The 15703-nt window shown below is 43.1% G+C and overlaps 3 protein-coding genes across 4 annotated transcripts; all 3 read left to right on the top strand.

Annotated features, from left to right (window-relative positions):
• Positions 1-490: 490 nt before the first annotated feature.
• Positions 491-3701, top strand: LOC101078894 (alcohol dehydrogenase 1-like). Its single transcript, XM_003979597.3, has 9 exons — positions 491-634; positions 1179-1280; positions 1381-1522; positions 1631-1718; positions 1833-2052; positions 2139-2399; positions 2463-2595; positions 3353-3491; positions 3576-3701. The coding sequence occupies exons 1-9, from the start codon at positions 617-619 to the stop codon at positions 3607-3609; spliced, it is 1137 nt and encodes a 378-aa protein (XP_003979646.1). The 5' UTR covers positions 491-616; the 3' UTR covers positions 3610-3701.
• Positions 3702-5645: 1944 nt separating this feature from the next.
• LOC115247850 (alcohol dehydrogenase 1-like) lies at positions 5646-10156 on the top strand. The gene is made up of 9 exons (XM_029830434.1): positions 5646-5764; positions 6051-6152; positions 7260-7401; positions 8370-8457; positions 8630-8852; positions 8943-9203; positions 9355-9487; positions 9760-9898; positions 10019-10156. The coding sequence occupies exons 1-9, from the start codon at positions 5747-5749 to the stop codon at positions 10050-10052; spliced, it is 1140 nt and encodes a 379-aa protein (XP_029686294.1). The 5' UTR covers positions 5646-5746; the 3' UTR covers positions 10053-10156.
• Positions 10157-10614: 458 nt separating this feature from the next.
• On the top strand, positions 10615-15589 carry LOC101069641 (alcohol dehydrogenase class-3 chain L). Of its 2 annotated transcripts, none has more exons than XM_029830452.1 (9): positions 10615-11589; positions 11840-11941; positions 12325-12466; positions 12539-12626; positions 12705-12864; positions 13657-13917; positions 14000-14135; positions 15229-15367; positions 15507-15589. In XM_029830452.1, the coding sequence occupies exons 1-9, from the start codon at positions 11572-11574 to the stop codon at positions 15529-15531; spliced, it is 1071 nt and encodes a 356-aa protein (XP_029686312.1). In that variant the 5' UTR covers positions 10615-11571; the 3' UTR covers positions 15532-15589. The 2 variants fall into 2 exon arrangements, with proteins under 2 accessions (XP_029686312.1, XP_029686301.1); XM_029830441.1 differs by having other exon boundaries at positions 10616-11589; positions 12705-12924.
• The last annotated feature ends 114 nt before the right edge of the window (positions 15590-15703 follow it).

Here is a 15703-nt window from a genome sequence, read left to right as displayed (position 1 = left end):
CTCTCTCACTCATTCTCACACTCACTCACACACAGACACACACACATGCACATTAGACCTTTCTTAATATTACGTCAAAAAACATTACGTTCGAGTGTGCGCGCATGTCCGCTTATGTGCGCGTAACCCTAACCCTAACCCTAACCCTAACCCTACCCTCAATCTTTCCTAATTCTAACCCTAACCCTCTAACCCTAACCTTTTTCCTAACCCTAACTTGTGCCCTTTGTGCTGTAAGATGATTCCTCTGCATCTTATCTGAGTGGTTACAAATGTCCCAATCAATTTGATGACTTAATAACTCCAACTGTGAAGCATGCGATACAATCCTAATGAAGATCTTTTTTAATTTGATTTTGACCCTAACCCTGAATTTAATATTTAAAGCAACAAACCTACAACTACACAAACAAGCAAACTATGTATGAAAAGTAACAACGACAACAGTGTGACAACTTTGGTACATATCCACTGCCAACAATTTAAGGAGTGGACAACAAGGCCCTGCCCCACTGAAGGATCACACACTCTATATAAATGGCAAGTGAAACTTCACTCCTTCTTTTCTTCAACTCTGGTTGATTCCATTTTAGTTTTTTGTTACTTCCCTGCAAGAATGACCACAGCTGGAAAGGTGGGTGCAGAATTTAATGTTGCATGGTTTTAATAACCTGATGTTTAGGGTTTAGTATGAGTGCAATGCAATAAAGAAGAATAATAAAATCAAAATTGGTATCCTTTTGTTAACTGATTTTAATTGAAAAAAAAAACCTTGACACGTGTCAGTGCTCACATCTGGTGGTAAACATGTCTCTTTATATTACAGTTGTTATTTGTACAGCAAAGCATACGTTACTAAATAAACTGAAATGGAATTAGATTGCATAACTGGCTTCAGAAAAACATCACGTGTCCTGTTTGGCTTGGCTCAAAGATTGAAACCGTTTTGTTTTATTTGGCACATATGAGGGGAAATTTGTCCAAGAGAGATAAAATGTGCAGGAATTTGGTGCAGCTGTTGAATTGATCATCTCAGCTTGTTTTGTACTTATTTTGTACTCAATTACGCTGTGTGTGCATGAGAAATTGTAAATCATTCGTGACTAAATTATGAAAATGAACAACTTTATCACCTGTACATAGTGTAAAGTATTTGTTTATATTTCGTAACCCTTTAGATCATAAAGTGCAGGGCAGCAGTTGCCTGGGAGCCAAACAAGCCTGTGGTGATTGAGGAGATTGAAGTTGCTCCCCCTCAATCGAATGAGATCCGCATCAAGGTGAGAGACGTTCAAGATGGTTCTCAAGCTACTGTTACCAAGTTTCCTGAACTGAACTTGCACAAAATATTTCCATCTGTGGTTGCTGTCTTTGGTGCAGATTGTGGCCACTGGGGTGTGCCACACGGACCTGTATCACCTGTTTGAAGGCATGCACAAAGATGGTTTCCCAGCTGTCCTTGGGCACGAAGGAGCCGGAATCGTAGAGAGCATCGGGCCAGGGGTCACTGAATTTCAGCCAGGTAAACTAAAATTTGGAATGACAGTCTGTTCTTTTCCTGTATGGCATTCAGCCAAGCAAATTCTATTTCATGTGATGTGCCCATTCAAAAGTTGTTTCTACATTTCAGGAGACAAAGTGATCCCTCTGTTTATCTCCCAGTGTCGACAGTGTCGGTTTTGCAAAAGTCCCAAAACCAACCAGTGTGAGAAAGGATGGTGAGCTCACATTTTTTCAGACACTCTGTTCTTGAATGCAGCATTACTTTTTGATAATGTTTTCATCTGCTTTTATTTTCCATATGGTATATTCATGCATTATATTCTCTCCAGGGCTGCTGATAAATATGATGTGATGGCTCCAGAAGAATCCAGGTTCACCTGTAGAGGAAAGAAGGTGTTACAGTTCATGGGAACCAGTACATTCTCTGAGTACACTGTGATGAACCAGGTAGCTGTGGCAAAGATTGACCCTGCGGCTCCACTGGATAAAGTCTGTCTTCTGGGGTGTGGGATCTGCACGGGTTATGGAGCTGCGGTCAATACTGCCAAGGTATATTGTTGCATTTGCTGATTTCAGGTAGTGGCTTTCCAGTTTTTCCAAGGTGTACTGAGCATTACTGACATGTTTCATTTCAGGTTGAACCAGGCTCCACCTGTGCTGTGTTTGGGCTGGGGGCCGTGGGCCTGGCAGCAGTGATGGGCTGCAACGCTGCAGGAGCCAAGAGGATTATTGCTGTGGACATCAATCCTGAGAAGTTTGAGATGGCCAAAGTGTTTGGCGCTACAGATTTTGTCAATCCCAAAGATCATGATAAACCCATCAGCCAGGTGCTGAGTGAGATGACTAATGGAGGAGTGGACTTCTCCCTGGAATGTGTTGGAAATGTGGCTGTTATGGTAAGACAGACACCTTCTCAGTGAATGAGGACTGTATGCAATAATCCCACATTTCCTGTCTAGCGGGATGCTTTGGAATCTTGTGTGAAAGGTTGGGGCATGAGCGTTGTTGTTGGCTGGACAGACAAGGACAACTTCTCTGCTCGACCCATTCAGCTGATTGCTGGACGCACATGGAAGGGCTCTCTGTTTGGAGGTGAGACAATCATAGATGCTGGAAACCTTAAATATATTGGTCTCTATAAAGTAAGCATGACGTTTCCCTTTGTGTTTTGTTAAAGATGAGAAAACCTTGGCCCAAATGGAAACTCAGGTCTCTAGGATAGTTGAGCTATACTCATTCTTTTCATTGTTGCATTTCTTCACTTTAATGTCCTAAAAGAGGGGGTCAAGTAGAGAAGTAGAAAGGGAGATGGAGGAGAACAAAATGAGTACCAAATTATAATGTGGTGACTATGTAGTCACGCTTGTGATCGTTTTGAAGGGAATGCAAATCTAATTTGATCAGGTCAGCTTTAATCTCTGCAGCCAGCAACAATGGTAGATCGTTGAGAGAGATCAAGAAGAGACAAGCCAAGCTGAAAGTAGAATTAGAGTTATCTAATACTGATTGAGGGAGCAGCCATGGCCTAGAGAGGTGAAAAGAGAATGTTTTAGTGAATTATACTGATGTCCTGGGCAGCCTCAGCTACTAGTAGCATAGAAGTGGTGACAACTATGTAAGTTCCTGAAAAGCATCATAGGTAGCAGTAAGAAAGACTCTTGCAATAAAATTGTGAACAAGAATCCTTATCAAACAGTGTGTTTATTAACCCCCTGCAATGCCAGTTTATATGTGTTTAATCTGCAGTGATGATTTAATCAGGCAGATAAAATTTCACCATAGTCACGGAGATGAACCCTGACACACAAATCTGATCTAATGATGAATGCTTATGTTCTTTGTCACACAGGGTTTAAAAGTAAGGATGGCGTGCCTCAGATGGTTAAAGCATACCTGGATAAGAAAGTGAAGCTGGATGAGTTCATTACTCATAAAATGGCCTTGAATCAGGTCAATGATGCCATTGAGCTGATGAAACATGGCAAATGGTGGATTTTACTTACTACTTGTGGTTATCACAGAGAATAACAGGCTAACTAATCTTCTAACTCTCTGCTGTTGTTGCTTCCTAGCATCCGGACAGTTCTGAGCGTTTCTTCAGAATAAGAAGTGAATCAAGAAATGGGAACAGGAGCATCCTGTCAACACAATGTCACACAAGATAAACAATGAACACAATAAAACCATGCACAGATTGAGTGGTTTATTCTTTTTTTATACCCTTTGACTCCCCTACTTACCATAAAATATGGGGGGAACAAAACACTAAAGATTTAAATGAATGGACTTGAAATGGAGTGTTTTACCTTGGGAAAAGTGAGACTATAGACTTATTTACCCCCATTGTATAAACAGGAGGAAGCAGGCCCAAAATCGCTAGAAAAGGCTGCTTTCTATAAACAAAAACCTAGATCCACCATTTAATGCAGTTACATTTTGAGATATAGCATAGTGGCTAATGAGTAAACACATACGTGTGTGTGCACACGAGCATAGGGGAAGCGTTGCTGCACCTTCTTTGTGTACAATAAAAACATGCCAGAGATAAAGTGCATCCGTATCACTTGCCACAATGTGCAAGCAGCCTTCTTCATTTACTAACAGTAAAGAGGTCTTTTCTTTGAGATGGAGCATAACGTGTAGACAGACTCAAATCAAATCATGCATAATACCGTAACACGAGGAGTAAAACACAAAACAGAATTGTCTAGTTGATATACTCACACTTTGAATAGCTGAAAAATGCCATAATTCTGTGTGCCTACTAAGGATGGGCGATCTAAAACGGCGGAAAGTCATGCATACACCCCCAATTTTATTTTTTTTAGTTAGTATCGATATTTATAAAAGAAAATCCATACCAAATGAGTAGCTTGTGAGTGTTGATATATCGATACCACGGGATCGATCCGCCCATCCTTAGTGCCTACAGGTTACAATTCATGGAGCTCGGTCGCTAAAACCCTAACCACTCATGAACCGTAGGTCTCACATTAATCAAACATGCACCAAAACGTTCATGACGGGCTTTGGATTTTGTTTCGATGCATCAAACCCATTACTACTACACCCTTCAAGTAATCCCTGAAAAGCCTCCAGTTCGACACCTAAACAGGAAATGCTTTTTAAAAGATAATTGAGTATTCCGTCGTAAAGTTTGTCTGATATCTCCTCCTACATGGTTTGTCGTACCCACACCAAATTTTAGCTCAACCTGTCTAAATTCTGGGAATCTTGTGCTATGGCTATTGAGGGCTGAGACACCAGGGCTTTCGTGGCCAAAAAATCCCTTGTTAACTAATAGGACAGGGCTCAAAAAGTGCACGTAATTTGACCCCTATTTAAGGGCCCACAGCTCTGCCATATATTCACCTAGAAACACCATTCAGACTTCAAAATGTAGCCATCATGACCTAAAATGTAGTATGATGAAAAACTCATTGTTTTTCCTACATCCTTTAAGATCATTTATGGACCTTTGACACATATATATTTGAAAGTCTTGTGGTTCTAACAAGCCCACCCTCAATAAAATCAGTCATCAGTCAAATCAGCTTCAAATCGGCATTTCATGATCACAAATGTGTGTTTGTGTGTGTGTGTGGGGGAAGGGGGGGGGGGGGGGGGGCTGCTGGACATATATATGTATTGAATTTGGTTGGGTGGGGTATTAGGCAAGGGAAGGGATGGGCCAGAGGAGGACGCACACAGTCACAATTTCTTTGGAATTGTCTAGAGACCTCAGTAGAGTCCACCCCACCTCTTGCCCAGGGGGAGCTGGTATAAAGTCCAGCCCCACCTCCTCAGATTTACCAATTACAGTTTTTGGAAATAAGGATTCAAGGAAATCAATATCAGCTACCTTTTGTGCTAGTAACTGGATTTTTGTAGCACTTAAGACAGGTGGTAGGGCTTTTAATTAAAAATGGTTGGCATCATGACTAAAGTTTTTTACATGTAGTCAAGGACTGTAGATGTTAATTATTAAGTAAACTTGGTCCAACAGGAAAATTCTGACGGCCGGATTGTTGAAAAGAAGGCAAGATCAACCTTTGAGCCACCTGATAACTAACAGGCTCTGAGGTTGGGTATATTGAGGTCACAGAATGATCACATCATTGACCTGGGAGGGTACGTAGGCTTTCGTCAGGAGGCTAGGCCAGTTGCAGCCCTGCCCACTGGGGTCTTTCCCTTTTAACCTCTTCATCACTCTGACTTCTTTTTTCTCTTCTTTTCAGGGAACATGGCGACAGCTGGGACGGTAAACATAGTTCATCCTGCCTTTGTATTTATATTACATTTGACACTTGCGTGTATTTTTAAAACATTATGAACAGATGCTTTCACGTGCGTCAGTTTTGAGATGGTTGCTATATTCAACACATGATCTGAATGTTTCACTGCATTCCTTTTGGTTTATGCAACATTCGAGCTACATTAACTATCATTTCAGAATCTAACTATAGTAGTAGAGTTAAACAGCATAGCAGATGACCATGGTTTTTTTCATTCATTCGTCAATTCTATGTGCTGTCGTTATCCACTAGATCATTAAATGTAAGGCTGCTGTGGCTTGGGAGCCCAACAAGCCTTTGGTGATTGAAGAGATTGAGGTTGCTCCACCAGAGACCAATGAGATCCGCATCAAGGTGAGAGAGACATTTACTAATAACACATGAATGAGAGACAAAGGCTGAATGCTAAAGCAAATATTTTCAACTTTTAACACGGACAAACTTTGGACACATTTCTCATAATCCTGTAACTTGACCTTTGAGTCTATAACTCTCTGTCAATCCGTATGACTAAAGAGAGAAAGGCTGTACACATGGCAAACCTGAGTCAATTTTTAGCCCTATTTTTCATTAAAACCACATGTAGGTTCATGAAATACTACCAGTTTGTGTATTATTTAAACTTCAGAGTGGGGAAATTATGCTATTTCATGTGATGCTCCACTAAATAAAAAGAGCAGCAGTAGCCAGTTAACCACAGTTTTATTTCCACAACAGTAATGATCTCTTCTAGTCCTTTTTGGTTAGTTCAGATTTTGTGAGATCTGTTGCAAGTATGCATTGGCCACAACAAACGAAAACAGACCCTGTGTACTGGGAGGGACTCTATCCACGCATACTGGGAGGGATCGTTCTCGCGGGTGTACCCGGTCTTATCATGTGATCTGAAATTTGGAAGTTTGGTGCAAAAGATCCAGATCACTGATGTATATGTAACCTTACATTGCCCTGCCCATTGTCCATGTTGTTAAAACGACATAGAATACTACTATATAGAATTGACAATTGATACCGCCGGAGCATAAGGAAAGCTGACAACATCAAAAGAACCAATCAAACATTGACCATTTTGAAATATTTTTAAACTGAAGAGTGAAGGCAGAGCGACAGCAACGTGCAATGTCTGCAAAATGAGGATTTCACGTAGTGGGGAGGAAAGCTGCGCCTTCAACGCGACAAACATGATCCTCCACCTGAGAAACAAGCACCTAGCACGATTCTGCACGTCCACTACTTCACCTCAGGAAAAGACACTGAACCAAAGAATGCTAACAGTGGCTTTTAAAAACAAAAAACCGCCATGGACTGTGAAAAAGCCAAAAAAAAATCATGCACAAAAGAGTTGAATTTATCTGTCTGATAGCATATTTGATTTTATAGACATCTTCTCGCTGATTTATTTAAGAAAAGATGCATATTGACTCTGAAGAGTCTCATTTTGTTTGCTTGTGTGTCATGCAGATTGTGGCAACTGCCGTGTGTCATACAGACCTGTATCACCTTCTGGAGAACATGCATGAAGAAGGTTTCCCAACGGTCCTTGGCCATGAGGCAGCTGGAATCGTAGAGAGTGTTGGGCCTGGGGTCACTGAATATCAGCCAGGTCAGTTTGGAGTGACAGAACATTTTTGAGATGTTTGGTAGTCTACATGCAACCTTTGTTATTCCAGTCCAGACCTGCCCAGTCAAGACAAGAGCTAACGTGTCCGTCAACATGCATTATTGTAGTGTTATTTTCTAGAATCAACAAGGGAAATTCAACAAGCAACCCTTTAGGGGGGTTAATAATTCAATACTATCAATATAATGCACATTTGATGTAAACTAAACTGAAGCATGAATAAGCGTTATGAGACTGTTATCAAATTTCCAAATAAGCACAAGGACACTGATATTGAAACCCTACAGAAACCAATTACAGACAAAACACTTATTAAATGAAAGCTGTACAAAAAAGGACATATTTGTTTGAATGATTGCTATACAGTTTTCAATGATTCTGGCTTGAACTGTTAACTGTGATGTTAACATGGTGGAGAACAGCACCTTTATTGCCTCTCAGGGGCTTTAGGGTTAGGGTTAGGGGTTAGGGTTAGGGTTAGCTAGGGTTAGGGTTAGCTAGGGTTAGGGGTTAGGGTTAGCTAGGGTTAGCTAGGGTTAGGGGTTAGGGTTAGCTAGGGTTAGGGTTAGCTAGGGTTAGGGGTTAGGGTTAGGGTTAGGGTTAGCTACTGGCCATTGGATCTGTAAAATTTCATGGGAAAATATTGTGGCCTACTAGTAAGAGTGGTTTCCAGTCTGAGTTAGTCTCTGCCAGGGATAACCATAATCACTATCATAGTTTCTATCCTCGGCTAAGATGTAGAAGATTTGATGACCTTTGGTGACCTTGAGATTCCATTGGGGAGTGGTGGGATGGTCTTAACTGCTTCAGGAGCTCTGCCCATAATCATGACATTTCCAGCGTAGCCACACATCAGCCAAAATCCAGGGGTTAAGTTGCTCTTTAAAAACTGGTTGTTGTTTTTTTTTGGGGGGGGGGAGCATGAGCTGACAATGCATTCTGCATTTCAGGAGACAAAGTTATTCCTCTGTTCATCAGACAGTGCAGAGAGTGTCGCTTCTGCAAGAGCCCAAAGACCAACCAGTGTGAGAAAGCTTGGTGAGTCCTGGAATTATCATCTATATTTTCATTTCCAGTTCTTTATTTATGACAGAAATAGTTTTACAGAAACAGGTCTTTAAGGCTGCTTAATGAATTTATTATAAATACAGGATTTAATTTTTGAATTCATGTTGTGACTACAATAAATGGATATTTTATTCTATTTCAGGACTGGCTTTACTAACAACAATATGATGGCCCCAGAAGAATCCAGGTTTACCTGCAAGGGCAAGAGACTGCTGCAGTTTACAGGAACCAGCACCTTTGCAGAGTACACGGTGGTCAATAAATTAGCTGTGGCAAAGATCAATTCTGCAGCCCCTTTGGACAAAGTCTGCCTCCTGGGCTGTGGGGTCTGCACTGGGTATGGCGCGGCCATAAATACTGCCAAGGTGTGTATTCCACAGGTGCAGTCATGTAGACAATATCATTATCAAAAGAATTTCAACCTTATACTACGAGCAAACTCTGTTTTTCCTCAGGTTGAACCAGGCTCCACCTGTGCTGTGTTTGGGCTGGGGGCCGTGGGCCTGGCAGCAGTGATGGGCTGCAACGCTGCAGGAGCCAAGAGGATTATTGCTGTGGACATCAATCCTGAGAAGTTTGAGAAGGCCAAAGTGTTTGGCGCTACAGATTTTGTCAATCCCAAAGATCATGATAAACCCATCAGCCAGGTGCTGAGTGAGATGACTAATGGAGGAGTGGACTTCTCCCTGGAATGTACCGGGAATGTAGAAGTCATGGTAGGCTTAATTCATTTACCTGGGTTAGGGTTTCCTCCAGAATGATGAGGGGCAGCGTGCTACAATGTAGCCGTGTAATAATGACTTATTTCATAGATTTGATTAATGATCTCCTTTACTGCTAAGCTAATGTTTATGCATTCATTGACAGCGTAGTGCATTCGAGTCTTGCGTTCAGGGTTGGGGCATCAGTGTCATCGTTGGTTGGACAGATTTGGCTGATGTTGCCACACGACCTGTTCAGCTCATCGGTGGGCGCACATGGAAGGGTTCGGCATTCGGAGGTGAGAAAATAATGCCACCAGACACACACTCACACAAACCAACGCATCTTTGTATTCCAATCTTTGTGGAGCCTTTATAGATATAAAACATTACCCAGCTCTAAACCCTAAACCTATTCTAGCCTCAAACTGAATTTAATGGGCCACCCAGAATGGCCCAAGTTCACAAAAATGTCCTCAATTTGCTCGTCGGACACACACAGAGACACAAATACATTTCTATACCACTTGTTTGTACATTGTAATCTTTTTGATTTTAATGGTGACTGCAGGGTTTAAAGGCCGGGATGGCGTTCCTCTGATGGTTGAAAGATACCTGGAGAAGAAATTAATGCTGGATGAATTTATTACACATGAAACGACTTTGGATCAGATCAATGATGCAATTGAGCTGATGAAACATGGAAAATGGTTGGTTTATATTCTGAAATTCTTTTGATGAAACATGGAAAATCTTTAGTTTCTATTCTGATATTCTGTTGTTTATTAGACAGACGAGAAAGTGACTGAAACACGTCTTTTGTCCCGCAGCATTCGCACAGTGTTGAAGGTTGCTTCAGAATAGAAGCACGGTGCCGCCCGGATGAACGTTTTCATGGATATTTGACAGTAATAGCTGTAGTCATGTGAATAAAATCTAAACATGCTTCAAGCTTGCATGAAAAGACACGATGAAAAGAATTCCCTTGCTGCTTTAAATATGTTATATGTCATGAAGATGGATAAAAATGGTTGATAATTGAGTTGGAAGAATAAATTGAGGCCTCTGTAAATGCATGAATAGTGCAGAGAAGACAAATCCACAGATGCGCTATGAGCTCGGTAGACGATAATTCAGAGATTAGAGCGTCAATTAAATAACTTGTGTTGGTCATTGGTTACAACCCACCTCACTTTACAACATGTACAACTGCACAAGAAGGGTTAGAGGGTTAGGGTTAGAGGGTTAGAGGGTTAGGGTTTGGTTTAGGGTTAGGGTTAGGGGGTTAGGGTTTGGTTTAGGGTTAGGGGGTTAGGGTTAGAGGGTTAGGGTTAGAGGGTTAGAGGGTTAGGGTTTGGTTTAGGGTTAGGGTTAGGGGGTTAGGGTTAGGGGGTTAGGGTTTGGTTTAGGGTTAGGGGGTTAGGGTTAGAGGGTTAGGGTTAGAGGGTTAGGGGGTTAGGGTTAGTCACCTCCATCTCATGGCTCAGCAGCTCCACTCACTACAGGTTGGTTCTGGTTCTCACTGTAATCTAATTACACTGCACATGTGCAAGGTTGTCCTGACTGTTGTCTTAAGTTGTGCGCGCATGTGTACGTGTGTGTCAATGTCTGCTCAGAATGTGGAGGCTTTGTCTTTGGAATGCAGTGAGCTGTATCTCCTGCCTGAGGGTGAGAAGGGTTAGAAGATGTGTGGGGGCTGCCACGTGCCCCAGGTGATGATAGAGGTCCTGCTATAGCAGGCTCCTCGTATCAGTCCTCAGCATCTCCTCATGCCATCCACTGGGTTTCTCTCTGTCACACCCGGGCACGTTTCCAGCAGCCTCCATTGCAGGTTGTAAGTCCAGCTTTTCTGAGTATCCTCAGGAAATGGCGTAACTAACATGTCTTGCCAATTAGAGAGAGAGTGTGTGTGTGTGTGTGTGTGTGTGTGTGTGGGGGGGGGGGGGTGACGGACCAAGAGAGATCATCGATGATGTACAGGCTGAAGAATCTGAAGCTGTGGACTGTTGTCACAAATCATCATGTCGACCTGATTTATGACTCGGCATTTTTATCCACATACACATTTGATTGAACGTCCTTCCCTCTTATCTTCTGTGCGCACTAACATCCAGCTGCACTTGCTGTATCTCCATATTAATACGGAATTATTGCTGCAAGGGTTGTAAAACAAACACACCTAAGAAGCACAAAGGTAAAACCATTAAGGAAACAGGAAAAAGAAGCAGAGATTGGAAATGTTTGCTTACCTCCCACAGTCGTTGGCTGGAAGGCAACGTTCTGATTGGTTCAACTCTGGAAAGAACTCTGGAAGGCAACGTTCTGATTTGTTAAACTCTGGAAAGAACTCAACCTCGGAGGAGCACCTGAATTGTGAAAGAACATGGCAACCACGGGCAAGGTGAACACCACCACTTCTTTAGAATTCACTTCTAAAGCAAATTTAGGAGCACTGCATGTGCGACTGTGAGGATTTGATCTCATTTCAGTGTTTGTGGGCGGGACGTGAAGGTTACGTTATTATTATAATGCACGTCTATAACTGGAAAGCTTGTTGTTTTCTATGTGTGAAAAGAAGAAGAAGCTTTTGGAGAGGATTGGAATATTTTAGGTCCATTTGCTGTAGTAATATTTTGTCGCTGCTGTTGTAGGTGATTCTTTGCAGAGCTGCAGTGGCGTGGGAGGCTGGAAAACCCCTCGCAATGGAGAAGGTGGAGGTGGCACCTCCTCGACGTGGGGAAGTCCGCATCAAGGTGAAGAATTGAGCTGAATTTGTAAAACAGTTTAACACAATATTCCAAGAACAATGGCTGCTCCTTAAGTTTCCCAACTTATTTTTATCCCCTCTAAGTCGCGACCGTGCACGTTGGTCCTGTGTTACTTTTGTGATATCTGTGGTTGTGTGGAGTTTGTGTTTAATGTTTAATGTAAAACGTAACACTTATGAGAGGGGCAGGCACCAAGGATCTGTTCAATTATTGCTGGGATCGTTTGTGTGTATTCATACTTTATGTGTATTTTATGCCAGCTGTTCTTTCATGTTTAATGGAGAACTCCACCCAGCGAACACACTCAGGATAAATCCCAAAGGTGTTCCCAGATCCGTGTTCGTCACCTGGCCGGGCTTTACTTTCAGATTGTGGCTACAGGGATCTGTCACACCGACGCCTACACGCTGGGTGGCGCTGATCCAGAGGGGGTGTTTCCTGTGGTGCTCGGCCATGAGGGTGCCGGCGTGGTGGAGAGTGTTGGGGAGGGAGTTACCAAGTTTGAAGCAGGTTCTCCTGATTTTCTCACTAATAGCAGCTCATCTGTATCAAATCAAACCTGAGATATTGTTTGACTTTCAGGGGATGCTGTCATACCTCTGTACATTCCACAGTGTGGAGAATGCAAGTTCTGCAAACACCCCAAGACTAACTTGTGCCAAAAGATCAGGTAAATGCATTTGAGGTTGCACCTCAGAAGGTTCTGGGTGTGCTTCAGCTTCCAGCAGTGAGAGCTCATCTTCTTCAGGCTCACGCAGGGTAAAGGCTTGATGCCAGATGGGACCACCCGCTTTTCCTGCAAAGGCAAGAGCCTGTTCCACTTCATGGGCTGCAGCACGTTCTCCGAGTACACTGTGGTGGCGGAGATCTCCCTGGCAAAGGTGGACCACCGGGCCCCTCTGGACAAAGTATGTCTACTGGGCTGTGGCATCACCACTGGTTATGGAGCTGCTCTGAACACCGCCAAGGTTAGCGAGGCACCTCATTAGTCATTTTCAGGTGTTCTCTTTGGAAGGTCCCACAATCATATAGCTCAGAGGTCAGGGGTCGTTCTGTGTGGAGATGGTATCTTCTGCCCGTGCACCTTAGGTGTCCATGTGAGTGTGATGGTTGTTTACTTTTGTATATTTGCTCTGCTACGAGTGGATGGATCTTCACCTTTCCAACCTCCAGCGTTGAACCTCAAATAAGGACTTGGCAGAATTCTTTTATCTATTGTTGTCCAACAAGTGCTAACTTACAGAATATGTGCGTAGCTGGTCTACACAGATATAGGAGAGGCGTCCTCTAGAGACATTTAGGCACAGAGAATAAACCTAAATTTTGCCTAAAACCATAAAACTGTGAAGTAGCTTTTAACTGAAAAGTCCTTCAATATACTGTTACATGTTAGATTGACTGAAATCTTACACACTATTAGCTTTGTTAAGTATGACTTGTAAGTAAAACTTGACACATAAGCAGTCTTAATAAAGAATTTATTTTAAAGCTAAAACTCCATCCAGAGCCTAACCCTAACCCTAGAGCCTCAGTCTTAATGACCAGTCATATAATCTCTTTTGTGCAATAAAATAAGATTAGAACCAACCTTTGCTTGTAGATTTAATGACATTATCAGTGCCAGATGTCATCACTATATTACTAGTGTTAATTAATAACACTAGCTAAATAAAACTGTAAAACATACTCTAAATCTGCAGGTGGAGGCTGGCTCAACGTGCGCTGTGTTCGGCCTGGGAGCACTGGGCCTTGCAGCAATTATGGGCTGTCAGGCAGCGGGAGCAGCCAGGATTATTGGAATTGACCTCAACCCTAATAAGTTTAAGATCGCTCGAGAGTTTGGAGCCACAGATGTGGTCAACCCACAGGATCACAGCAAGCCCATCCAGGAGGTTCTGATAGAAATGACAGATGGAGGCGTGGACTACTCCTTTGAGTGTGTGGGCAACGTGACCATCATGGTAAGTGAGCAAATGATCCAGCACTAACCACCACATGGCAGAGCCATTCGCCTTTATCTTTATCAATTGCTCTTGGTGACAGAGGGCAGCTTTGGAGGCCTGTCATAAAGGATGGGGCACTAGCGTCATCATCGGTGTAGCAGCAGCGGGTCAGGAGATCTCGACCAAGCCCTTCCAGCTGGTGACTGGACGCACCTGGAAAGGCACTGCTTTTGGAGGTGCTGCTTTAAGACTTGTTTGAAAATGTGCTGGAAGAAGGGTCATTTGAGGGTTAGGGTTAGCATGCAGAGGGTCAGGGTTAGGGTTAGCATGTAGAGGGTGAGGGTTAGCATGTAGAGGGTGAGGGTTAGGGTTAGCATGCAGAGGGTGAGGGTTAGGGTTAGCATGCAGAGGGTGAGGGTTAGGGTTAGCATGCAGAGGGTGAGGGTTAGGGTTAGCATGTAGAGGGTGAGGGTTAGCATGTAGAGGGTGAGGGTTAGGGTTAGCATGGAGAGGGTGAGGGTTAGGGTTAGCATGTAGAGGGTGAGGGTTAGCATGTAGAGGGTAAGGGTTAGGGTTAGCATGTAGAGGGTGAGGGTTAGCATACAGAGGGTGAGGGTTAGCATGCAGAGGGTGAGGGTTAAGGTTAGCATGCAGAGGGTTAGGGTTAGCATGCAGAGGGTGAGGGTTTGGGTTAGCATGTAGAGGGTGAGGGTTAGCATGCAGAGGGTGAGGGTTAGGGTTAGCATGCAGAGGGTAAGGGTTAGCATGTAGAGGGTGAGGGTTAGGGTTAGCATGCAGAGGGTTAGGGTTAGGTTTAGCATGCAGAGGGTGAGGGTTAGGGTTAGCATGCAGAGGGTTAGGGTTAGCATGCAGAGGGTGAGGGTTAGGGTTAGCATGCAGAGGGTAAGGGTTAGGGTTAGCATGTAGAGGGTGAGGGTTAGGGTTAGCATGCAGAGGGTTAGGGTTAGGTTTAGCATGCAGAGGGTGAGGGTTAGGGTTAGCATGCAGAGGGTGAGGGTTAGGGTTAGCATGCAGAGGGTTAGGGTTAGGTTTAGCATGCAGAGGGTGAGGGTTAGGGTTAGCATGCAGAGGGTGAGGGTTAAGGTTAGGGAGGTTAGGGTTAGGGAGGTTAGCAGGAGGCTTAATAAACTTGAAGGGTTAGGGTTAGGGAAGGTAGGACTTGAAAGGCACCTTCTGCCATTATGGGTAACACTAGATCAAACTGAGAACCCCTCAAATTATTAATTTCCTCATTTTTGAAATTCATTTTAGCAATTAATTTCTTGAATCAAATGTTGATTCTATTTTAAATATTTATTTTCCTCTCAGGATACAGGGGTGTTGAAGGTGTGCCCAAACTCGTGGAGGACTACATGAATAAGAAGCTCAAAGTGGATGAATTTGTGACGCACACTCTGCCTTTTGAGAAGATGGCAGAAGGATTTGATCTAATGCATGCTGGGAAATGGTAAGTGTTTAATATTGCCATATTGGTCAATTAGTTCTGCTTCAAGTATCGCTGCTGCCCTCTGCTGAGGACAAGGCTGAGCTGGTTTCTATCGAGTCTGTCACATCTAATCAGATAATCTGGTCTCTTCATATTTCAGCATTCGTGTTGTCCTGCAGTTCTAGAAAAAATGACTTGAGTCCAGATTTACTCAGCTGATATTAATAAATGATCTTTCAATTCCTCGATGGAGTGTGTTTCATTCAATCAATGGGCATTTAGACCCCCCTTTAGACCCCCCCTTGCGCACTGCATGCAGGAAAATCCAAAGTGCTGCATGTTCAGATGATCATTAGA

Source organism: Takifugu rubripes, chromosome 2 (genome assembly GCF_901000725.2).
Source record: "Takifugu rubripes chromosome 2, fTakRub1.2, whole genome shotgun sequence".
NCBI lineage: Eukaryota > Metazoa > Chordata > Actinopteri > Tetraodontiformes > Tetraodontidae > Takifugu > Takifugu rubripes.
This window is presented reverse-complemented; position numbering and strand designations above follow the sequence as displayed.

Excerpts from the sequence above, each read along its gene's own strand:
- LOC101078894 (XM_003979597.3), top strand. Across the intron at positions 1,523-1,630 it reads GGTCACTGAATTTCAGCCAG|GAGACAAAGTGATCCCTCTG; the intron begins GTAAACTAAAAT and ends TCTACATTTCAG. Across the intron at positions 2,400-2,462 it reads TTGGAAATGTGGCTGTTATG|CGGGATGCTTTGGAATCTTG; the intron begins GTAAGACAGACA and ends TTTCCTGTCTAG.
- LOC115247850 (XM_029830434.1), top strand. Across the intron at positions 7,402-8,369 it reads GGTCACTGAATATCAGCCAG|GAGACAAAGTTATTCCTCTG; the intron begins GTCAGTTTGGAG and ends TCTGCATTTCAG. Across the intron at positions 8,458-8,629 it reads AACCAGTGTGAGAAAGCTTG|GACTGGCTTTACTAACAACA; the intron begins GTGAGTCCTGGA and ends ATTCTATTTCAG.
- LOC101069641 (XM_029830441.1), top strand. Across the intron at positions 11,942-12,324 it reads GTGGGGAAGTCCGCATCAAG|ATTGTGGCTACAGGGATCTG; the intron begins GTGAAGAATTGA and ends CTTTACTTTCAG. Across the intron at positions 12,627-12,704 it reads AACTTGTGCCAAAAGATCAG|GCTCACGCAGGGTAAAGGCT; the intron begins GTAAATGCATTT and ends CATCTTCTTCAG.